Source organism: Prionailurus viverrinus, chromosome C1, assembly GCF_022837055.1.
Source record: "Prionailurus viverrinus isolate Anna chromosome C1, UM_Priviv_1.0, whole genome shotgun sequence".
Classification (NCBI taxonomy): Eukaryota; Metazoa; Chordata; class Mammalia; order Carnivora; family Felidae; genus Prionailurus; species Prionailurus viverrinus.
The window spans coordinates 172,050,323-172,071,506 of record NC_062568.1 but is presented as its reverse complement, the minus strand read 5'-3'; the positions used below and the strand labels follow the sequence as shown (position 1 = coordinate 172,071,506).

The 21,184-nt window shown below is 45.0% G+C and overlaps 2 protein-coding genes across 3 annotated transcripts in view; one reads left to right on the top strand and one right to left on the bottom strand.

Annotated features, from left to right (window-relative positions):
* Positions 1 to 1,346, bottom strand: part of TUT4 (terminal uridylyl transferase 4) — a 217,202-nt gene extending 215,856 nt beyond the window's left edge. The window contains exon 1 of the mRNA XM_047869584.1: positions 1,265 to 1,346. The gene's annotated coding sequence lies outside the window, so the exon portion shown is untranslated. The remainder of the gene's footprint in view (positions 1 to 1,264) is intronic.
* Positions 1,347 to 16,675, top strand: SHISAL2A (shisa like 2A). Of its 2 annotated transcripts, none has more exons than XM_047869599.1 (3): positions 1,347 to 1,652; positions 7,012 to 7,151; positions 16,395 to 16,675. In XM_047869599.1, the coding sequence occupies exons 1-3, from the start codon at positions 1,471 to 1,473 to the stop codon at positions 16,646 to 16,648; spliced, it is 576 nt and encodes a 191-aa protein (XP_047725555.1). In that variant the 5' UTR covers positions 1,347 to 1,470; the 3' UTR covers positions 16,649 to 16,675. The 2 variants fall into 2 exon arrangements, with proteins under 2 accessions (XP_047725555.1, XP_047725554.1); XM_047869598.1 differs by having other exon boundaries at positions 16,380 to 16,675.
* Positions 16,676 to 21,184: the final 4,509 nt, after the last annotated feature.

Sequence of the window (21,184 nt, the reverse complement as noted above, 5' to 3'; positions counted from 1 at the left end):
GCTAAAGCTCAGGAATCTCTAGTCCTGGATCAGTGTGATTGGGCAAAGCTGTGTAACTCTCAGTGCCTCAGTTTCCCCAGTGTACCCTGAGAGGACAGACAGGCAATTCCTAAGGGCCACATATGGTTCCTTCAGTCTGTGGTTCCCTGATCCTAGTGAGAATGCTGCTCTTGTAATCTATAAATAACTTCTGAGAGTAGAAAGGTGTGTTGGCTTTGCTTCCTGGCAGGGGCGGGGGTGGGAGGGTTGGGGGGGGTGGAATTATAATTTGGGACATTGTGTAGCTCCCCTGTCCTAGGCCAGTATTGCAGGGAGTCTGATCAGGGTGTGAACAAGTCAGTACATAAATTAGCTGCTCAAGGAAGGCAGAGACAGGCAAGGAAGTCAGAGGATGAAGATATTTAAAAGTCCACTGGAGGGGCACCTGGGTGGCTCAGTTGGTTAAGTGTTGGACTTTGGCTCAGGTCATAAATCTCGTGCTTCATGGATTCCAGCCCCAGGTCGGGTTCTGTGCTGACAGTATGGGGCCTGGAGCCTGCTTTGGGTTCTGTGTCTCCCTCTCTCTCTGCTCCTCCCCTGCTCGCTCTGTCTCTCTCTCTCAAAAATGAATAAACCAAAATGAATTTTTTTTTTTTAAGTCCACTGGAAACGAGGCACACTGGAAAAGAACAAGGGCTTGGGGACTAGACAGACCCAGGTTAAAATCTCAGGGTTTGAGGACCGGGGGAAACGACCTCTCTGGCGCTTAGCTCTCATTTATAAAATGGGTTTGAAAATCTCTGGCCCTCTGGGTTGGTGTGACGGTTAAATATCCCATACTGACGCTACTGAGGGGTCGCGGAGGCGCGCACTAGCCTGGAACTGCCCTGAAACTGCCGGCGTCGAGCACGGTGCCCAGCACCAGGCGGGTGCCCAAGCGCCAAGTGTGGAATCCACGGCGGTGGCTTCCATGCCCACCCTGCCACCCTGGACTTGTGTTGTCTGAGCACCCAGCACCCCCGTGCATAACCTGGGAACGCAGCAGGGAGGGTAGGGGAAGTGCGGGCACAGACCCGCGCCCAGGAGGCTCCCCCGGGCTGCTCCCACCTCCCGGTTCCGCCGGTCGCCCTCCCATCCGGCCCCCCCAACTCCCGCCCCGCGCTCGCGCTCGGGCTCCGGGTCCCGCCCCGCTTCCAGCAGCTCTCCACTCCCACCGCTCCTCCGCCCTCCTCCTCCCTCTCCTCTTCCTCCTCCACGCCCCCTCCCGCTGCGCCCGTCCGCGTACCTGGCTGCCTCTCTGGGTCCTCGGGGAGTCAAGAGCTCTAACCGCTGCGTTTCCGCGCCTCTCGCCGCGTCTCTCCCTGTCTCGCTGCTTCTCTCCGCTTCTTTCTCCCTCAGTCTCGGTCTTTCTCAGGCTCGGTGCTGTCTCCGTTCGTCCCTCGCCCAGCCGTCTGGTGGCCCGAGGTGGCAGCGGGCCCGGCGCGGGGCGCGATGAGCGGCGCCTGCACGAGCTACGTGAGCGCCGAGCAGGAGGTGGTGCGTGGCTTCAGCTGCCCGCGGCCGGGGGGCGAGGCGGCCGCCGTCTTCTGCTGCGGCTTCCGCGACCACAAGTACTGCTGCGACGACCCGCACAGCTTCTTTCCCTACGAGCACAGCTACATGTGGTGGCTCAGGTACCGGCCGGCCGTGGCCCTAACCCCAGCTAGAACCCCACTCCAGCCCTAGCCCGTTCGCCGCACCCTCGGCCCAGCGCGGGCTAAACCCTGAGCCCTCACCCAAATGCCCACCCCGACATCAGCATGGACCCCACCGGCCCTTTAGCCCTTCAGGCCCAATCCTGACCTTTGCTCTCATCCAACTCCCTCAGCAACCTCTTCCTCCATTCAGATCTAAGCTTGAACCTCACCCCAACTCCATCCCTACTCCCAACGTCATACTCCACCACCCTCAAACCAGCCCCAGATTACATACCAACCCTCTTCCTGACACCACACTCTCTTCTCCCACAATCACTGGAAACCCAAACTCCACCCTCATTCAAATGCAAACCAGGGTCCCCATCCTAACATCAGCTCAACATCATCCCTGACTTTACCCACTGCGAAATACTGATCACCAGACCCAACCTCCCCCTGAATCCTCCAGGCAACCCACCTCAGCTCTTCTTCCCAGCCCTGACTCCAAACATGGTCCAGCCCTACACCCAGACCTCAGCCCCAAGTCCTACTCCTCATCTCATACTATATCCCTAGTCAATCCCAGCCCAGTCCAGGTTCAATTCTTTCTTCCCCCTCATATTTACTTATTCTTTCAGCTACCCCTTACTGAGCACTTAGTTGTGCCAGGCCCTGGAGTGGGTACTGGGGATGTACTCCACTCCCGAGCTAAAGCAGAAGACCAAGGGATTAGAGATGCCTCCAAGTTCATCAGTGGCACAATGCTACAGCAGAAGCCAGCTCAGGCTATATTAATAGAAGTGTAATTTGGGTGGATCCCCACTCGTAGGACCTTAGTTTCCCTGCCTGTTCAGGGGAGGGGGTGGGTAGGACAGCACTGACATTCCTGGAGCCTAAGTGTGGTGCTGAGAGGGCAACGGGTCTCAGTGTCTCTCTGTCTCTAAAGGCCTCACCCAGAAAATAGGACGTGATCCTGAGCCTGCTCTGGAAAACAGACATCAGCAAAAATGGCGTGGGCCATCTCAGTAGATAGTGATTTTTTCTGTTCCTGCAGGTATGTGACCGGAGGCTGCATACCCTCTGGGTGGGAAAGGACAGTCTGCTGCAGAACCCATTCTGAGCCTCTGTCTTTGCATCTATCAAATGAAGAGCATGATAAATGATTGCCCCAATTTCTGACTTGGACCAAATGAGATAGAGGTGAAATCAACTTGGCATATGCCACTGACAATTACAGATACCACTTTTTGTAGACTGATTAATCTGTAATTCTGAAACCATTTTCAGATGGCCAAGTTTTCTGATCCTGCACATTTGGCTGCTGTCTGTAACCTGAGGAATTATACTAATTTATTCTCTATTCCCCCATATATTCATTCATTCCTTATAGCCTTTGCTTTGTGCCTGGTGCAATGCTAGGCAATAGTGACACAGAAATCAATTATTCCCTGCCCCCGAGGAGCTCATAGTCCATTCAGAGAGATATGTCATGCACCTAGAGTATAACAATGGAGGATTTGCTGAAGACTGAGTGTACTTAGCACTGAGCTGGGTGCTGAAATATGTCAGTGCTGACCTCCCTTGGAGGTATAGAGACAGTATAGAACTTTGGGGATGATTAGAAGGCTGTCCAAACCTTGGCTTTGTCACTTAATAGCTATGTGAATTAGGGCAATTACCTCTGAGTGTTTTTTTTTTTTTAAGTTTGTTTATTTATTTATTTATTTATTTATTTATTTATTTATTAGTAATCTCTACATCCAACATGGGGCTCGAACTCATGACCCCAAGTCACATACTGCTCTGACTGAGCCAGCCAGGCGCCCCTCTGAGTCTCTTTTTTCATCTTCAAAATAGCAATAGGAATACCTATCTCGTTGAATTGTTGTGAGGATTTAGTGAAATAAAATAATGCATGTGAGAGTGACTAATACATATTGCAGATATTCAGTAAAAGGAGGTTTCTTTCCCTGGTTCATAGGTTGGGAAAGTGAAGCTTGGAGTATCGAAGTGAATTGTCCAAGACCATCTAGCAATGTATTGGCAGACTGAGGTTTAAAGAACAGTACCTAGGATCAACCGAGAGTTAGATGAATTCACACATTCACAACCCTGGCACATCTTTTCTCCAGTTTACAGATGAGAAAACTTGCAAGGAGCTAAGTTCCTATCTGGGAATGCCCTAGTGAGAGCAAGTGGCAGAGCTGGGATGAAAACTCAGGCCTGTCTGGCCCCACGTCCAGGTCTGTCCTGTGGCACAACTGTTTAAATCTAGCCTGGCTTTCTCATAACCCGCTCTACTCAGATCATTTGAAAAGATACTCACTGACCCTCCAATTCTGTGACCTCAAGAGCAGTTGAAAGGTTTAGCGTGCAGGGCTGACTCTTCCTAGGCTTGGACATAATGTGGTTCATAAACATCATAGACAGTTGCAAAGTGGAGGAGAGGAACTGAGGGTCCCCAGGACATCCAGGTAATCAGTGTGCTCTAACCCCTGAAACAACCCTCTGGTGTGCTCCACAGAGCCCTACCATAGCAGGGTGGAGACCTTGTTTGGCTCTAGACTCCATTTGGCCTTTTTCATGAGAGTTGGCCCTCAAAAACATAAAGATCTCCAGGTAAACAACTGTTTCCTTGTATAGTGCTCAAGGAGAATTGCTGTCTTTAAAAGTGTGTCTCAGGAAGTGAAGACTCCCTGTGGAGAAGCAGCTGGTGCTATCACATGTCTGGTCCACTTTCCAAACACCCTCTATCAGTAGCTCCATTTTTTTTTTTTATTTAACCAGAATGTGAGCCGAAAGGCAGCAGCCTTGCAGCAGGACAGAACTGGGTGTCAGGCACTGTATATACACCACCTCATTTAATCTTTATGGACACCTGGTGAGAAAGGAACCTTTACAAATAAAGAAAATGAAGGTCAAGAGATGTAGGACTTTTCAGTTTACATGTGACAGAACCCAGATTTGAACTTAGAACTGCCCGACTCAAAAACCCTACCAAATGTTAGACTACCCCTCCAATTCTTTCCTAGAGGACACAGTGTGATCTTTCAGACTTGTAGATCTGTGAAATCCTACAAGGCTAGCAGCTCTTCAGCTTCCCACCCAGGGCAGGAAACTCCAGCTTCATTGAAAAGTGTACTTATCCAGGTGTTCTTCACAAACCTGTGCAATAATAGAGAGCTTACCACCTCTTGAGGCAGTGCATTCACCTGGGGACAATGCTAATCATTTGAAGTTCATCTTATACCAAGCACAGATTTCCCCCTTAGAGCTTCCTCTGGCATTCCTGACTCTGTCCTTGGGGGCAGGTTCCTCTGTTCCCAGACAGACCATCAGAGACAGTGCCCGCTCCCTGACTGACTGCTAATCTAGGATGTATTCCCCCAGCTCTCTCACCCATTCTTCAAAGGGCCCTACTTTTATTTATTTATTTATTTATTTATTTATTTATTTATTTAAAAAATATTTTTAATGTTTATTTATTTTTGACAGAGAGAGACAGAGCATGAGCAGAGGAGGGGCAGAGAGAGAGGGAGACACAGAATCTGAAGCAGGCTCCAGGCTCTGAGCTGTCAGCACAGAGCCCGACGCGGGGCCTGAACTCACAGACCGCGAGATCATGACCTGAGCCGAAGTCAGACACTCAACCGACTGAACCACCCAGGCGCCCCAGGACCCTACTTTTAGAGGTGGCCACAGATGTCCCATGGAAAGTATAGGGTCCCAACTGGAGCACAAGCCTTCCTTATAAACAGTGAGCATATCTCAAAAGAGGAAATAATGTTTAATTAAAGTACTTATGAGAACCAAAAGGTACTGCATGTTCACTGTGGAAAATGTGGAAGGGACAAGAGAAACAAAAAAGGAAAGAAATCATGGGAGATCAGGTGTCTTAGCTTGGATTCCCCCCAAAGACTCAGATACAAGAATTTGAGGTCAAGTAGTTTATATGGAAAGGCATCCTAGAAAACATCGGTAGACGGTGGGGGAGGCGGGGAAGGGTAGGAGCAAACAATGGTGTGTCACCACTGAGGGTCACAGGAGCTTAAACCTGCTGAACTCTGCCAGCCATTGCAGAAATTATACCTCAGAGTCATCCCACCTGAGGACCAGGAATTTATATACCAGTTTATATACCAGGGTATATAGGGAATATATGCCAGGGAATCTATATACCAGGGTATTTATATACCAATTTCTGTCAGTCACTGGTTGTGTGCTGATGGGAGAAGGGAGGCATTAATTTTCCTGTACTTGTGACCTGCTTGATGTACAGACGAAGACTGTTCTGGCCCAAGAAAGCTTTCAGGCAAAAGGATGCAGATGCTGGCATTTGAAACTCTGGCCAGAATATTCTATAATTATAAGACCAAATGGGACATAGACAGGACATCCACAGCCTGCGCTACACCCAGAGAGAGCCTGTTAGCAATTTGATGTATTTCTACCCGACCTTACAGATGTATAATTATGTAAATGTTTATGTTTATTTAAGTTGGCATTATGCTATATATTTAGTAGTGTGTCCTAGTCTTTTCACTAAACATCTTCCCATCAGAATTTATTCTTGACCTTAAATAATATTTGAAAATATGTTTTTAATGGCTCTATATGATTCCACTGCAGGGTGTTCAATAATTTATTTAGCCAGGGGCACCGGGGTGGCTCAGTCTGTTAAGTGTCCGACTCTTGGTTTCACGTCGGGTCATGATCTCATGGCTTGTGGGTTCGAGCCCCGCATCTCAGAGCAGAGCCTGCTTGGGACTGTCTCTCTCTCCCTCTCTCTGCCCCTCCTCCCCTCCCCCAAAATAAATAAATAAACTTAAAAGTAATAATTGACTAAATAATTTATTTAGCCACGGTGAGGTGAAGGAACAGGAGTGAGGAGATATTCTAGATGTGGAATCCACACTGGTGCAATGACCCACTGGAGGGTGGGTCAGAAATTACTTTGAGGCTGGAAGAACAGCTGATTTTTACCTAAGGCTTACTCTTTGTCTTGATTTTTTAAGAAACAGCATCGTGGGGAGGGCTCTTTAAGACCATCTCCAGCTCCCTGGGGTGGAAGCAGGTTGAAGAAAGTAGGGAGGGAAGGCGAACAGAAGAAGGGGAATACATACTGAGTCCCAACTACGTGGTTGCACTGAAGCATGTCATGTTACATGTATGGTGAGTACTTGGCGTATAGCTAATGCTCTTTCTCATGCTTAGGTGCAGAAAGTCTGAGACAAGTAGAGACAGAACAAAAGCTGAAGCCAGCTGATTCCTATAATATCTACAATACTTCGCATCTAACAGGCTGCCTCCCAAGTCCCTTCCGGACACTCAGCTCCCTCCTGTCTTCTCTCCCCAGTATTGGAGCCCTTGTGGGCCTGTCCATAGCAGCAGTGGTTCTCCTGGCCTTCATTGTCACTGCCTGTGTGCTCTGTTACCTGTTCATCAGCTCAAAGCCCCACACGAAGTTGGACCCAGGCTTAAGCTTACAGCCTACAGGTAAGAAATAGGCCTCAGGATTTCCGTGTATTGAACAGGCTAGCACCTTTACAGAGGGGAGATATTTAGAAGTGACGTACGAAATATTTGCTTCACGAGTGTTCCTAGAATATCCTGAAGCAGCAACACGTTTTTTAAGAGGGTCATGATCTGAACATTTTCATCCGAAGCTCTTCATGTGCTCAATGTTTATCAAAATAATTTGATATAGTCAAGATTCTATTTGTCACACAAAGATTAATCCATCTTGTGGATTTGCTAAGATAATGTTTTCATTCTAGCCTTAGAGAGTGAAAACTGATTTTAATATTGTCCCAAAATAGAATTAATAAGAAAAACTGAGTTTGTTCAGAAATTAAATAGTTATTTTTCGATAATCTGAATTTTTGGACTACCCCTTCCTTCATTAGCACAGGCCATCTAGAGCCTCAAAGGCCCCCTGCCCAAAAAACAGTATTGCTTTTTCATAAGTCTTTATTGCACACATTTTTACGACCTCTGCAAGGTACTATGAAAGATACAAGTCCCTACTGGCAAATGATCTTTCTGTATGGTTTGGCAAACAACACTCAAAATGAGTATTATTATCTCCACTTTACAGATGAGATGAGAGATGAGAGAATCGAGGCTAAGACAGATTAGATGACTTAACTCAGAGTGTCACAGCCAATAAATGGTAAGGGTGAGTGGATGCCTGGCTGGCTCAGTTGGTAGAGCATGTGACTTTTAATACTGGGGTCCTGAGGTCAAGCCCCACGTTAGGTGGGCAGCCTACTTTAAAAAAATAAATTAAGGGGCGCCTGGGTGGCGCAGTCGGTTAAGCGTCCGGCTTCAGCCAGGTCACGATCTCGCGGTCCCGGAGTTCGAGCCCCGCGTCAGGCTCTGGGCTGATGGCTCAGGGCCTGGAGCCTGTTTCCGATTCTGTGTCTCCCTCTCTCTCTGCCCCTCCCCCGTTCATGCTCTGTCTCTCTCTGTCCCAAAAATAAATAAACGTTGAAAAAAAAAATTTAAAAAATAATAATAAATTAAAAAAAATTTTTAAAAGGTAAGGCTGAAATTCAGCTCATGTTTTTCTACCTTGAATCATGCTCTTCTGCCCACCCAAACAAGAGTAGATTTGAATGAGTGCTGAGTTAGCAAAGTTGTTGGTTGGGTAAAAGGAGGAAAGGCATTCCAGGTTAGAGTAAATAATGGGTAAAAGTGTGTGGGCAGTTCTGAGTAAGAGCTATGCAGTGACTGGTTCATTTATCACGGGGCCCCACAGGAAATAAGGCCAGGCATGACCTGAGGAATTTAAGCTAAGCAGAAGCAAGGGCGGCAATTATCAGGGACGTAGAAAGGTGCGGAGTAGCTAACTTTCAGAAGAAGATAGAGGGTTTTTTCAGTTGTAAAAGATTAATTTTCCAACTTAACAACTTGTGCAACAAACAACAGCACAAGAACCCTTCTCCGATCCTGATGACAATGAATAATCCTGCTGCTGCTGAGCAATGAAAAGCAGAAGGGATGAGGGTGGAAGGATTCTTCTGGCTCCCCTTGTAGTCAGGAATATGGGAGGCAGTGGCAGGGAATAGGAAGAAAGCCCTGAGCCTAGATCCAGACAGCTCAGGGAGACCAGAGACAGCCCAGGCTTCAACTTTTCCAGAAAAAAATCAGAGAAGTTAATGAAAGGCATGAAAGAAACTATCTCAGGAGATATAGCATGTATGTAGATAGGAAGGCTCAATATCATAGACATATCAGATCTTAAAAATCCCAACAAAATGTTTCATGGAACTTGTCAAATTAGTTCTAAAATTAATGTAGAAGAGTAAAGGGAGAGACTAAACAAAACAATTTTGGAAAAGAAAGAAGAGGGGCACCTGGGTGGCTCATTCAGTTGAGCATCCGACTCTTGGTTTTGGTTCAGGTCATGATCTTATGGTTCGTGAGTTCAAGCCCCACATTAGGCTCTGTGCTAACAGCTTGGAGTCTGGAGCCTGCTTTAGATTCTGTGTCTCCCTCTCGCTGTGCCCCTTCCCTGCTCACACTCTGTCTCTGTCTTAAAAATAAATAAACAGTAAAAAATTTAAAAAAAAAAAAAAAGGGAAAAGAAAGAGACGAGGGACTTACCCTGTCAGATAACAGACATTTTAAGAAGATATATTGTCTGCTTGATATTGGCACAGCAATTGACAGACAGAATTAGCAATGCAGTGCTAATTTGTACATTTGCCCCCCAGGGACATTTGGCAATGTCTGGAGACATTTTTGGTAGTTCCAACTGGGGAAGGTATCTCTTGATAGAGACCAGGGATGCTGTTAAACATCCTACAATACAGAGGACAACACTCCACAGCAAAGAGTTATGCAACCCAAAATTAAATAGTGCCAATGTTGAAAAACCCTAGATTTAAAAAGAGTCCAGAAACAGACTGATTAAAATGTAGGAATTTGAATTAAACACTTAAAAAATTTTTCTTAAATAAGGGAAAAATTGGCAAATTTGCCTTCATCAAATCCAAATAGACATGAAATAAAAATAAGATAAAAGTGGGGTGCCTGAGTGTCTCAGTCAGTTAAGCGTCCAACCCTCGGTTTGGGCTCAGGTCATGATCTCACAGTTTTGTGAGTTCAAGCCCTGTGTCAGGCTCTGCACTGGCAGCGTGCAGCCTGCTTGGGATTCTGTCTCTTCCCCTCTCTCTCTGCCCCTCCCCTGCTCATGCTCTCTCTGTCTCTCTCAAAATAAATAAATGAACTTAAAAAAATTGTTTTTAAAAAGACAAAAGACATTATAAGTAACATTACAAAACAAGTGGTGGACTGCAAAGTTATTAGAAACATAAATACACACATATAGACAATCCTCATTATTCACAGATTTGATATTTGTGAAATTGTGTACTTGCTAAAATTTATCTGTAACCTCAAAATCAATACTTACAGTGTTTTTGAGGTCATTTGTGGATGTGGACATGTGCAGAGCAGCAAAAAGTTTGAGTTGCCCATCACGCACATACCCAGCTGAGGTTAAACAAGGCTACACTCTGCCTTCTTGTTTTCAGCTCTCATACTGTAAACAAGTATATATTTAGTGCCATGTTTTTTGCATTTTTGTGATTTTTGTTAATTTCACTGTTTAAAATGGCCCCCAAATATAGTGCCAAAGTATTATTGTCTACTGTTCCTAAGCATAAGAAGGCTGCTGTGCCCTGTGGAGAAAACACATGTGTTTTAAACTTTGTTTTGGCAGGAGTTATAATGCTGTTGGTCATGAGTTCAATGTTAATGAATCAACAATGTATATTAAATAATGTGTCTTCAAACAGAAACACACACAAAATAAATTCATGTATTGGTCAGATGACAAAACTGTTGTGACCAGAGGCTCACAGGAACCTAACCTAGCATTTCCCCAGGAGCAATGATTCAGTATTCATTAATTCAGTGTTTGTGATGACTTTATAGAATACAACTCCTGCGGGGTGCCTGGGTGGCTCAGTCAGTTGAGTGTCTGACTCTTGATTTTGACTCAGGTCATGATCTTGTGGTTGTGGGACCAAGCCCCGCATCAGGATCTGCACTGACAGTACAGAGCCTGCTTGGGATTCATTCTCTCTCTCTCTCTCTCTCTCTCTCTCTCTCTCTCTCCCCCTCCTCTGCTTCTGCTCTCAGTTTCTCTCAAAATAAAGAAACAAATTTAAAAAAATAAATGTTAAGAAAAGAGTATAACTACTGTGAATTATGAGAATCAACTATATATAAAGTAGAGGTGAGGTTGATATCCAGAATATACAGGCACATCTTTAAACAAATGAGAAAAACATAATCTACAAAAAAAGAAATTCAAATGCTCAGTACACATGAAAAGATGCTCAGCCTTACTAATAATCAGAAGAGTGCAGTTTAAGAATGAAGTAACTTTTAAAAACAATTACATTGGCAGGCCCCTGGTTGGCTCAGTCAGAAGAGCATGTGACTCTTGATCTCGGGGTTGTGAGTTCAAGCCCCACATTGGGGGTAGAGATTACTAAAAAAATAAATAAATAAACTTAAAAAAATCAATTACACTGGCAAAAGTCCAAAAATGGATCATATTAATAGTGAGAAGTTCAGGTGTGAGGAATTGATCCTGTCATATGCGACTGGTAAGAGAATAACTTGGACAACCACTTTGTGGAGCAACTTGGCAATATCTATTGAAACTAAAAACAATAAAATAAAATAAATATATATATACACACACATCCTATACTCCATAATTCCACTGTAATTATCTGCCTTAGAGAAATAGTTGCACTAGGAGGGGCTTGTAAAGATAGATCCATGATAACTTGTTATAATTAGAAACAAACTAAATGTCCATCAGTAGAGGAATAATGAAATATGATATCACAGTTAAAAGGAATGAACTAGCTCTAAATACACTATCTCATTTGCTCTTCAAATAACTGGGCAGAGCACAGATCTTATTGCTATCCATTTTACAGATGAGGATTTTACAGACTGAGGCCCAGCGTCACCTAGTGAGTGAGTGACAGAACCAACTCGACCTCCACCCTCCTTCCTCTCCTTATCCCTGTGCCATCAAAGGGAAGTCCTCACCATGTGCCAGACACTGAAACTTTATGTGCACTCTCTCATCTAATTTTCCCAAATGGGTTAATGATTGTCACCCCTTTTACAGATGTGAACACCAGGTCTCAGAGAGGTTAGATGACTGGCCCAAGGATTTACAGCTTGTAAACTGCAGAACTGGAATTCAAATACATGTGTCTTTCTGCCTCCCAAGTCCTACTCTTTCTGTGTTGCCAGGCCAGGTGTGTGAGGTGTTCCTGCTTATGACCTGCTTCTCTTACCTCTCCTTGTTTTATCCCCCAAACCTTTCTGACTCCAAGGAGATATAGTTCATTCTTTGGCCGTGTGAATGAAAACCACCCTCCTACTTTTCACTGCTCAGCCACCAGGTAGATTATTCAGTCCCTAGGGTTTGAGGCAGTTGTGTTCTTGCTTTTTGCTGCTGCTGCTGCTGCTGCTGCTTCTTCTTCTTCTTCTTCTTCTTCTTCTTTTTTTAAGATTTTATTTTTGAGTAATCTCTGCCCAACACGGGGCTTGAACCCATGAAACGTGAGATCATGACCTGAACTGAAGTCAGATGCTTAACCGACTGAGCCACTCAGACACCCCATCTGCATCTGAGACAGTTTATAAGCCCACTATCTTACATTCATCAGAGCTTTACCCTTCACAAAGAAAGACTTTTCACTTCTGTCTCCCTCTCTGGTAGGACATGTGGAGAGACCATCAGCCCCATTTTACAGCAGACGGAACCAAGGCTTAGCCAAGGGAAGTGAATTAGCTAAGTCCACACAGCTAGTGAGCTTGTGTTGCTGAGGTATCAAGCCCAATCTCCCGGACTCTAAAGACTACGATTATTGCACTGTATCTTGGGGCCATGATATCTGACTATGGGGACACGGGCAGTGTAGGGAGTGAGAACCTTAGTAAGAGCACAGTGGGAATGGACCTGAGTTTCTGAAAATAGGTTCTTTCTGCTGCTCAGGCATTCTGTACTATCCCATCACACCCACACCAATCCCATCACCCAAACTCAGGATGCAACAAAGACCGTAACTTTCTTACTCTGGTACTTTGTGAGGAACTAGCTTGATCAGAAGGGTGACTGAGTTCCTACTGTTGTGCTAGGTGCTATGCTTTAAACACCTTATCCCATTTAACCAGCTCAACTACTCTGCCAAGTGGTTATTATCAACCCTATTTTGCAGATGAGGTGAATGAGGTAAGTGTAGAGGTGATATTCTGACCTAGGTACGTTTAATAAGAGACAAAAAAAAGGGGGGGGGAAATGAGAGACAAGAGTTCAATTTTCCCTCTAAAAGGTGTTGGTGGGAGATCATTAATCAGCCATTCTCATCATCCATCAGCTTGGTGTTTTCATAAAGTTAAACATACACTTACTATACGTATTGGTTTCCTACAGTCCCTGTAACAAATGACCACAAACTTGGTGGCTTAGCATAACAGAAATGTATTAATTATCTCACATTCCAAATCAGTTTCACTGGATTGAAATCAAAGGCTCCAGGGGAGAATCTATTCCCTGCCTTGTCCAGTTTCTGGTGACTGCCAGCATTCCTTTGCTTATAGCTGTATCACTCCAATCACACACTCTACATGTGTCTTCACATCACTCTGCGTGTGTCCATCTCCCTCTGCCTTTCTCTTATAAAGGCAGTTGTTTGTGTTGGCATTTAGGGCCCACCTAAATAATAATTCAGGATAATATCCTCATCTCAAAACCCTTAATTTTATCACATCTGCAAAACTTTACCATATAAGGTAACATTCACAGGTTCCAGAGATTAGGACCTGATATCTTTGGGGGCCACCATTCAGCCCACTATACCATACAAATCAGCAATCACACTCCTAGGTGTTTATCCTAGAGAAATGAAAATGTATGTCTGCACAAAGCCTATACATGAATGTTCATAGCAGCTTTATTTGTAATTGATCAAAACTAGAAACAACCTAGATGTCCTTCAATGAGCAGATGGTACAACTATACAATGGCACATATGCAGCCATAAAAAGGAATGCACTATTGATACGCACAACAATTAAATGGATCTCAAGGGTATTATGTCAAATAAAAAAAGCCAATCTCAAAAGGTGGTATACTATATACTTCTATTCATATAACACTTCTGGAATGACAAAATTATAGTAATGGAGAAAAGGTTGGTGGTTACCAGGAGTTAGGTTTAGGAGGAAGGTCTGACTATAAAGACATAGCATGAAGAAGTTTTTTCTGTGGTAATGAAACAGTTCTTTATCCTGACTGTGGCAGTGATTATATAACTATGTATGTGATAAACTTTGATAGTACCATACACCAAAAAAAAAAAAAAAAAAAGAAAGAAAAAAAAAGTACATATAAAAACTGGTAAAAATTGAACAGGATTTGTAGTTTAGTTCATCATATTGTATCCATGTCAGTCTCCTAGTTTTGAAGTTATTCTGTGGTTATTTAAGATTTTACCATTGGGGAAAGCTAGGTGAAGGGTAAACTGTAACTCTCTACTATTTTTGTAACTTCTTATGAGTCTTAAATTAGTTAAAAAATAGAAAGGTCAAAAGAAAACAAAGGAAATCTATTGGCTCTGTGGGTGAGAAGTCCAAAAGTCAGGTGGGCTTTCTGGATGGTTTGAATAGAAGTTCACTATGTCCTTAGGCTTGTGTCTCCATCCTCTAAGATTCTCTCGGCTTTACCCTCTATTTTGTGTTGGCTTACTCCTCAGGCTGACTTTTCTTATGGTAGTAAGTTGACTACCAGCAGTCCCTGGGACCACTAGCTTTTTGTTTCCTTCTAGCCAGGAGAAGAAAGAGGGAACTATCCCTTCTTTCAAGGGGGAAGGTGTGAGCTCTACTCTTACTGGACCATTAAGGTCATGTGTCCAACCCTAAACCAATCACTGTGCCCAGGGAAATGCTATGCACCCATTGCCAATCCATGTGGCAAAGGAATGGGATTACCCGATTGGCTCAGACCACCCAGGCCCCACAACTGGAGCTGGGATGGGGCCAATACCACCCAAATATAATTGCTATTAACAGGTGGGAAGAGGTGGGATGTATGTTAGGTAGCCAACTCCACTGTCCAATACAGCCTGCTTCTTGAAACTCACTCTTCCCTTAGTTTTGAAGGCATCATTCTTCCTGGACATCCCCCATCAATGGGTCTTTTAAAGCATAGGTGTTTTCTAGACAGATAAGGTATAAAATGTCATTCCAAGCAGAAGACATAGCATAAGCAAAAAACCAGAGATGTGAAGGAATGAAACTGTTTAGGGAACAATGAAAACCTTGGTAACCCAAAGTGTAGAATTCTTAAGGGAAGGGTGAGAGTAATGAAGCTAAAGAGAAGGGGGATTGGGCCAGTATATGAAGAGCCTTGAATATGACCCCAAGGACGCAGGTAATGGGAAGACATTGAAGGCTTTTGACAAAAAACAGTACGTGGACTCACTTGACTTTAGAAAGCTCTCTCTGGCCACAAACTAGAGGATAGATTGGAGGCGGTCTAACTGGAAGCTGTTCCACTGGTCTAGGAGGAAGAAGATGTGACTGAGGGTGGTGGCCTTGAAGATGTAAAGAAATGGGTGAATATGGAAGATGGTGATTGGTGGAATCTGCAGGACTCACATTTCTGGCTTGAATACTTGATACACTTTTTTTTTTTTTTTAAGTAATCTCTACCTCCAACATGGGGCTTGAACCCACAACCCCAAGATCAAAAGCCACCTGCCCTACCAACTGAGCCAGCCAGGTGCCCCTGAACACCTGATGCACTTTTTATTCAAAAAAGCAGGAATGCTCAATTGTGTCAAATGCTCCTGATAAGTCAAGGGAGATAAGGATTTGTAAGTGACCATGGGATTTAGTGACAAAACATTTTGAGGCAAGTTGGGGGAAGTACCTAAGTCAATTACAGCAGAATAAGTCATGAATGGGAAATAGGGAATACTAAGGCCAAGCGAGCCTCCTTTCAAGCTCATATATAAGAAGAGAGAATAAAGCAGTAGCTGAAGAGAGTCGTGGAATCTATTCTTAAAGAAGAGAATAAGGTATCTTTTAAAATTTTCCAGCACTTCTCTGCATGCTAGCTATGTAGTCAGCCTGTATCTTCATCTATAAAATGAGTTTTCAGTAGTACCTATCTTATGGGTTTATGGTCAAGGTCAAGTCTTCATTTTTCCTAACAATTGTTTATTGTCCGTCTCCCCGAGTAGACTTTAACTTCATTAGAAACACTGATAGCTCGGGGCGCCTGGGTGGCTCAGTCGGTTAAGTGTCCGACTTTGGCTCAGGTCATGATCTCACGGTCTGTGAGTTTGAGCCCTGCATCGGGCTCTGTGCTGACAGTTCAGAGCCTGGAGCCTGTTTCAGATTCTGTGTCTCCCTCTCTCTCTGCCCCTCCCCTGTTCATGCTCTGTCTCTCTCTGTCTCAAAAATAAATAAACGTTAAAAAAAAAAAAATTAAAAAAAAAAAGAAACACTGATAGCTCCTAGTGAATGATGTAGTATGTTAATAAATATTTGTTAAGCAAATGATGAATTTAAGACTATAAGCACAGTCCTACCCCAGGTAAGCACTCAGGGAAGTTAGCCAGGGTGTATGGGACTGTGGGGGAGGAAGGTTTGCATGAGGAAACCCCATACCTTCAGCCTGCTGTTTTCCAGACCCCAAGGAGGAGGCGCCCCCTGACTGCCAAGGTGGGAATACAGGCACTTTGATGGAAGTGCCAGGAGTGAGCGCTCTTGGGCAGAATCACCCTTTCCTGAACCCACGGCTGGACTGCAATGAGGAGCAGGCTATGGACCCCAAGTGCTTTCTCCAGCACTGCTTCATGGCCACAGTGACTGTCAGCGACATTCCAGGCAGCCCTGAGGATGCCCCTGTCCCAAATCTAGACCCACGTGGACCAGCCCCATAAACATCGAATAAATGTCTCTACATCATCCTTTTCTGGAGCCTCTTTTCCATGAAAGATGGGGGTGGGGATGATCAAAGGGACCTTGGAGCCCAGTGGGATACATGAGGGCTTTCCCCAGAAATCCCACCCAGGCCTTGCTTTGCACCCATTTATATTGCTGTGCCTGGACTACTGTGGGCCAAAGACAGTTTAGACATGAGTCCCAGAGAAATGGTCGGTAATAACTCCATGCAATCAGAGGGAAGCTTGAGGCCTCTGGAGGCTCAGAGGAGCCCCTTACCCAACTTAGGGAGCAAGAGAAGTCTGACTTGGTCTTCCTGTCACAGAGCAGGTATACCTAGGATGCCCTGGAAAGATGGCTGGGACCCAGAAGCAGGTGACTTGTACCTCTCCTGCAGCTCTACCCCAAGGAACAGAATGAGAGGGAGTGTAGAGTACACGGGGCCCAGCCACATTTAATATCATTTAATTTTTTAGTTGGATGAAAGAGTGAATAAACAAGAGAGGCAATGTACGGTTAACAGACTGAACACAGGCTGCACAGTGTAGACGCAGCCACCTCCTGTCCTCATGTGGTCTTGATAAAGTCCCTAACTCTCCCTGAGCCTCAGTTCCCTTGCTGGGTTATGGTGAGTGTTCAATGAGATGATGGTTATGTTCTGCCTTCATAAATATGAAAGTGCTACAAAGACTTTTGAAACTACAGTTGGGTGATTTTCAATATAATGAATAAGAGCAGGGACTCTGGAACCAAATATCTGGTTCAAATCCTGTCCCTGCCCTTACTTCCTAGGTGACATTTGTGCCTCAGTTCTCTCATCTATATATGCAAGCAGGTATAATAGTAGGACCTGCCTTATAGAGTTTGGGGGAAGATTAAATCACTTAGTCCATACAAAGTACTTAGAACAGTGTTGGCAAATGGAAAGCACTATGTATTAGCTATTGCCATTATATTATCATCATTATTATTATTATTATTATTATTAATTTTATTGTTAAGGGATCTTAGGGGGGATGGCTGACTTCCACCCCTCTCCTGGCTGTTCTCTTTATCTTAACTTTGCAAGTGGCTTTAGGCTTTGCCTTGGGAGCACAAGGTAAGGATCGAGGAGATTCGGTGGCCACTGAAAGCAGCTCTTGACATTTCTGAGAGTGACATGAACTGCTGCTAGATTTGGCAACAGTGAAATAGCCACTCTTAGATATTTGTTCATGGGGCCTGAGCCAGCCAAGGGCACATGGTGGAGTGGCAAGGCAGAGTGAGTCACCTTCAGAAGTGCCCTAGACTGAAAGTCAAGAGACCTCGGTTCTGGTCTTCATTTGTTGTCCTGTGTGTATGTATACACACATAGGTAGGTATGTGTGCATGCACATGTGCCTACGTATATGTCTATGTGAGTGCACATGTGTGCATGCATGTGTATTTTATTTTGTGTATGTATGTGTCTTTTATTATTAGCACTCTGAAGCCAGCACCTTTGTCCACTTATTGTATGTACATCCATCTATTCTGTGCCAAGAACTGTGCAGGTTACTGGAAACAAAAAGGAATCAGCCACAGCTGCTACCTCAAGGGGCTCACATGAAGAGCAAGGAGAGCACACAAAAGGGCAGTGGGCCCAATGGTGGCCCCTTATGCAGTTTGAGTGAGGAATAAGTGATGTCTGAGCTGAATCATCAAAGATGAGTCAAAGTTTCCAGGTGAGACAAGGTCAGAAGACATAATGTTCAGAGTACAACCTGTACCAAAACAGAGAGAGCCTAGCACATCTCAGGAACTGCAAGTCATATGTTGGAGCGAGAGCTTAGGGTACTTTTTGTGTGTGTGTAAGTGGGAGTGGGTGACAGACGGGAGGTTTAGTCACTGACGTTTTGTATGACCTTTCACAGGACAGATCCTGTTTCTCTCCTTAGTATCCCCATCAGTAAATTTCAGTTTTCCTCTGAACTTTCTGTGCTGGATCTTTTGGGAGGTTACAAGGGAGAATCCAATACAGCCTTTAGGCTGCTCACGGTCTGACAGGGGGACATAATCGGTAAATTCTAAAACTCAAATGGTCATCAGTGGCCTAAGCAGTGGTTCTCAAACTTCAGACTGCATCAGAATCAGACGGAGGGCTTGTTAAAGCACAGATTGCTGGGTCTGCCTCTCTCCCACTTCTTTCCTACCTTGGAGTGTCTGAATCTGTAGGTCTGGAATAAGTCCCCACAATTTTAACTGGTTCCAGGTGATGCTGCTGCTGCTGGTCTGGGTCCACCTTTTTGAGCATGACTGGCCAGGAAAAACAAAGAGGAATCAGCTGGAGAGATTAAGAGCCAGCCTCACACTGAGCAGGGCCCTGAAGGTCTAGGAGAACATCCCCCAGCAGGAGTCTGTATGGATGGGTTGCAGATAGGTGGAAAACAGACTGTGTGTGTTGCCTTTGCTGACCTATACATCCCAGGCCCCATAAAGCTCTTCCCATCCCCCATGTTTAAGGTTCTCCCTTTTGAATTTAATCAATCCTCAGAGCTGGCTTTCACTGGGGTTGGCTTGTCTGAGTCTGAGGTCAGAAACAAACTGCCCACCCTCTGCAGTGGGAGCCCCCCCCCCCCCTCCCACGGCAGCTGAGGAGGAAGGAAGCTGGGTGGGCTGACGCACAGACAGAAATAGTCTGAGCTCACCGCTGCTCCCAAGCACACATCGACCAGCAATTATCTCTTGTAAATTGCTTTCCTGGTTATGTTCAGAACATGCGTGTGTGCCTGCCTGAGAACAAACACTCGGAAGCCACAGGGTGAAGGTGGCTAGCTGGGGAGTGGGCTCTAAATGAAGGGGAGCCGAAGTCTGAATCTTCAGCAAAGAATTAGGGAACTGCTGAATCTTAGAACTCAGAAATACTAGAACTTTGCACTCGCCTTTATAATACTCCTATCAGTTGGTTTTCCAGCCTCTCCTCAAACATTCTCATTTGTTTATTCCTTCAACATTGACTGACAACAATTCTCTGCCAGGATCTGGGCTAAATGAAGTCCCAGTCCCTGTCCTCAGGAGCTCATGGCTATGGCATCTACAGGAGATCCCTAACACAGCTAAGGGCTTTGGGAAGCTTCTTGGAGGAAGCGATGCCTGAATTAAGTCTTGAAGGACCCAGTGACAGGTGAAAGGGGGTTTGTGGTACAAGACGGGGAATAGCATTCAAGGAAGGCACAGGGAACAGTATACACAAAGGTCCAGAGCTAGGAATGAGCATATGGTGTTTCAAGGGACAATAAATAGTTCACTTTGAGTAGACACTAGAATCAAGGTGGGATGGTGAGAGATGAAGTTGGAGGGCTATGTGGGCCATGTCCTGAAGCCTTGGCCATATTAAGGGGCTCAGGCTTTATCCTGAGGGCAAGGGAAGTGATGGCAAAGAGTTTAGCATGGGAAGGAACTTGGCACCTTATGTGATAGCTTGCTTTCATATTCTTCAAGACACTGAAGGAAAATTTGTTACCCAGGAGCTCTGCCTTGGGGGCCTATTGAATACCAGTCCCTTTGGTTCCTGAAACCTCAGAAGTGTGAAGGACAGTGATGGCTCCCAGGTCCACAAGAAGTGCCTCAGGCCCTGGACTCTTATCAGGGGGAGGAGGCCATTCCACTGTCATATATGACTCCGTTCTTCCTGGTCTTTGCCCACTTAGCTTAGAGGCCAGAGCCTGGTACAACCAAGGCCCAGGCCATAGACCAGAGCCCAGAAGAGCATTGTTTTGCTCTGTCCTAGAGACCTGGGAGACTCTCATGTGCAGAGCACTAACAAGGGTATGAATGGCTCCTTGCATGCCTTCTTCATACCTCACAGGATCAAGGCCATCCAAACTCTTTGCCAGTCCACTCAGGGAATATTGACTGAGGACATCCTGTGGGCTCAGCACTGTGATGAGCCCTTTAGGGTAGAAGATGCAGCTCAGCCCTTGGGGACTCACCACTAGGGATGAAAAGTAAGTTTCACCCATAAAACCCTAAGGGAGCAGTCAGAGAATTCAAAAGCAAATGCAGAGCTGTGGGTTAAGAGCCATTAGAGTTGCAGAGAATCTACAAATAGAAGAAAATAAGCAGTCTGGAAGCCTTTTTGGAGAAAGTAGGTGTTGAGTTTGACCTTGATGGATCATGGCAATATTTGAAGGGTCTCAGTGAGGTATAGAAAGTGTTCTATAATGTCAACTTTATATTTAAAGAAAATACTACTGGGGCAATTGGGTGGGTTAGTCGGTTAAACATCTGACTCTTTTGGCTCAGGTCATGATCTCACAGTTTTATGAGTTTGAGCACCACATCAGGCTCTGTGCTCACAGTGTGGAGCCTGCTTGGGATTCTCTTTCTCTCTTCTCTCTCTGCACCTTCCCCACTCACACTGTCTCTGTCTCTCTCAAAATAAATAAACTTTAAAAAAAGCAAAAAAAAAAAAAAGAGAGAGAGAGAGAGACAGAGACGGAGAGACAGAATACTACTTGTGGCTCCAAGGGCTTTGGACAAGGTAGAACATTCACCAGCCCTATCCTAACCATAGT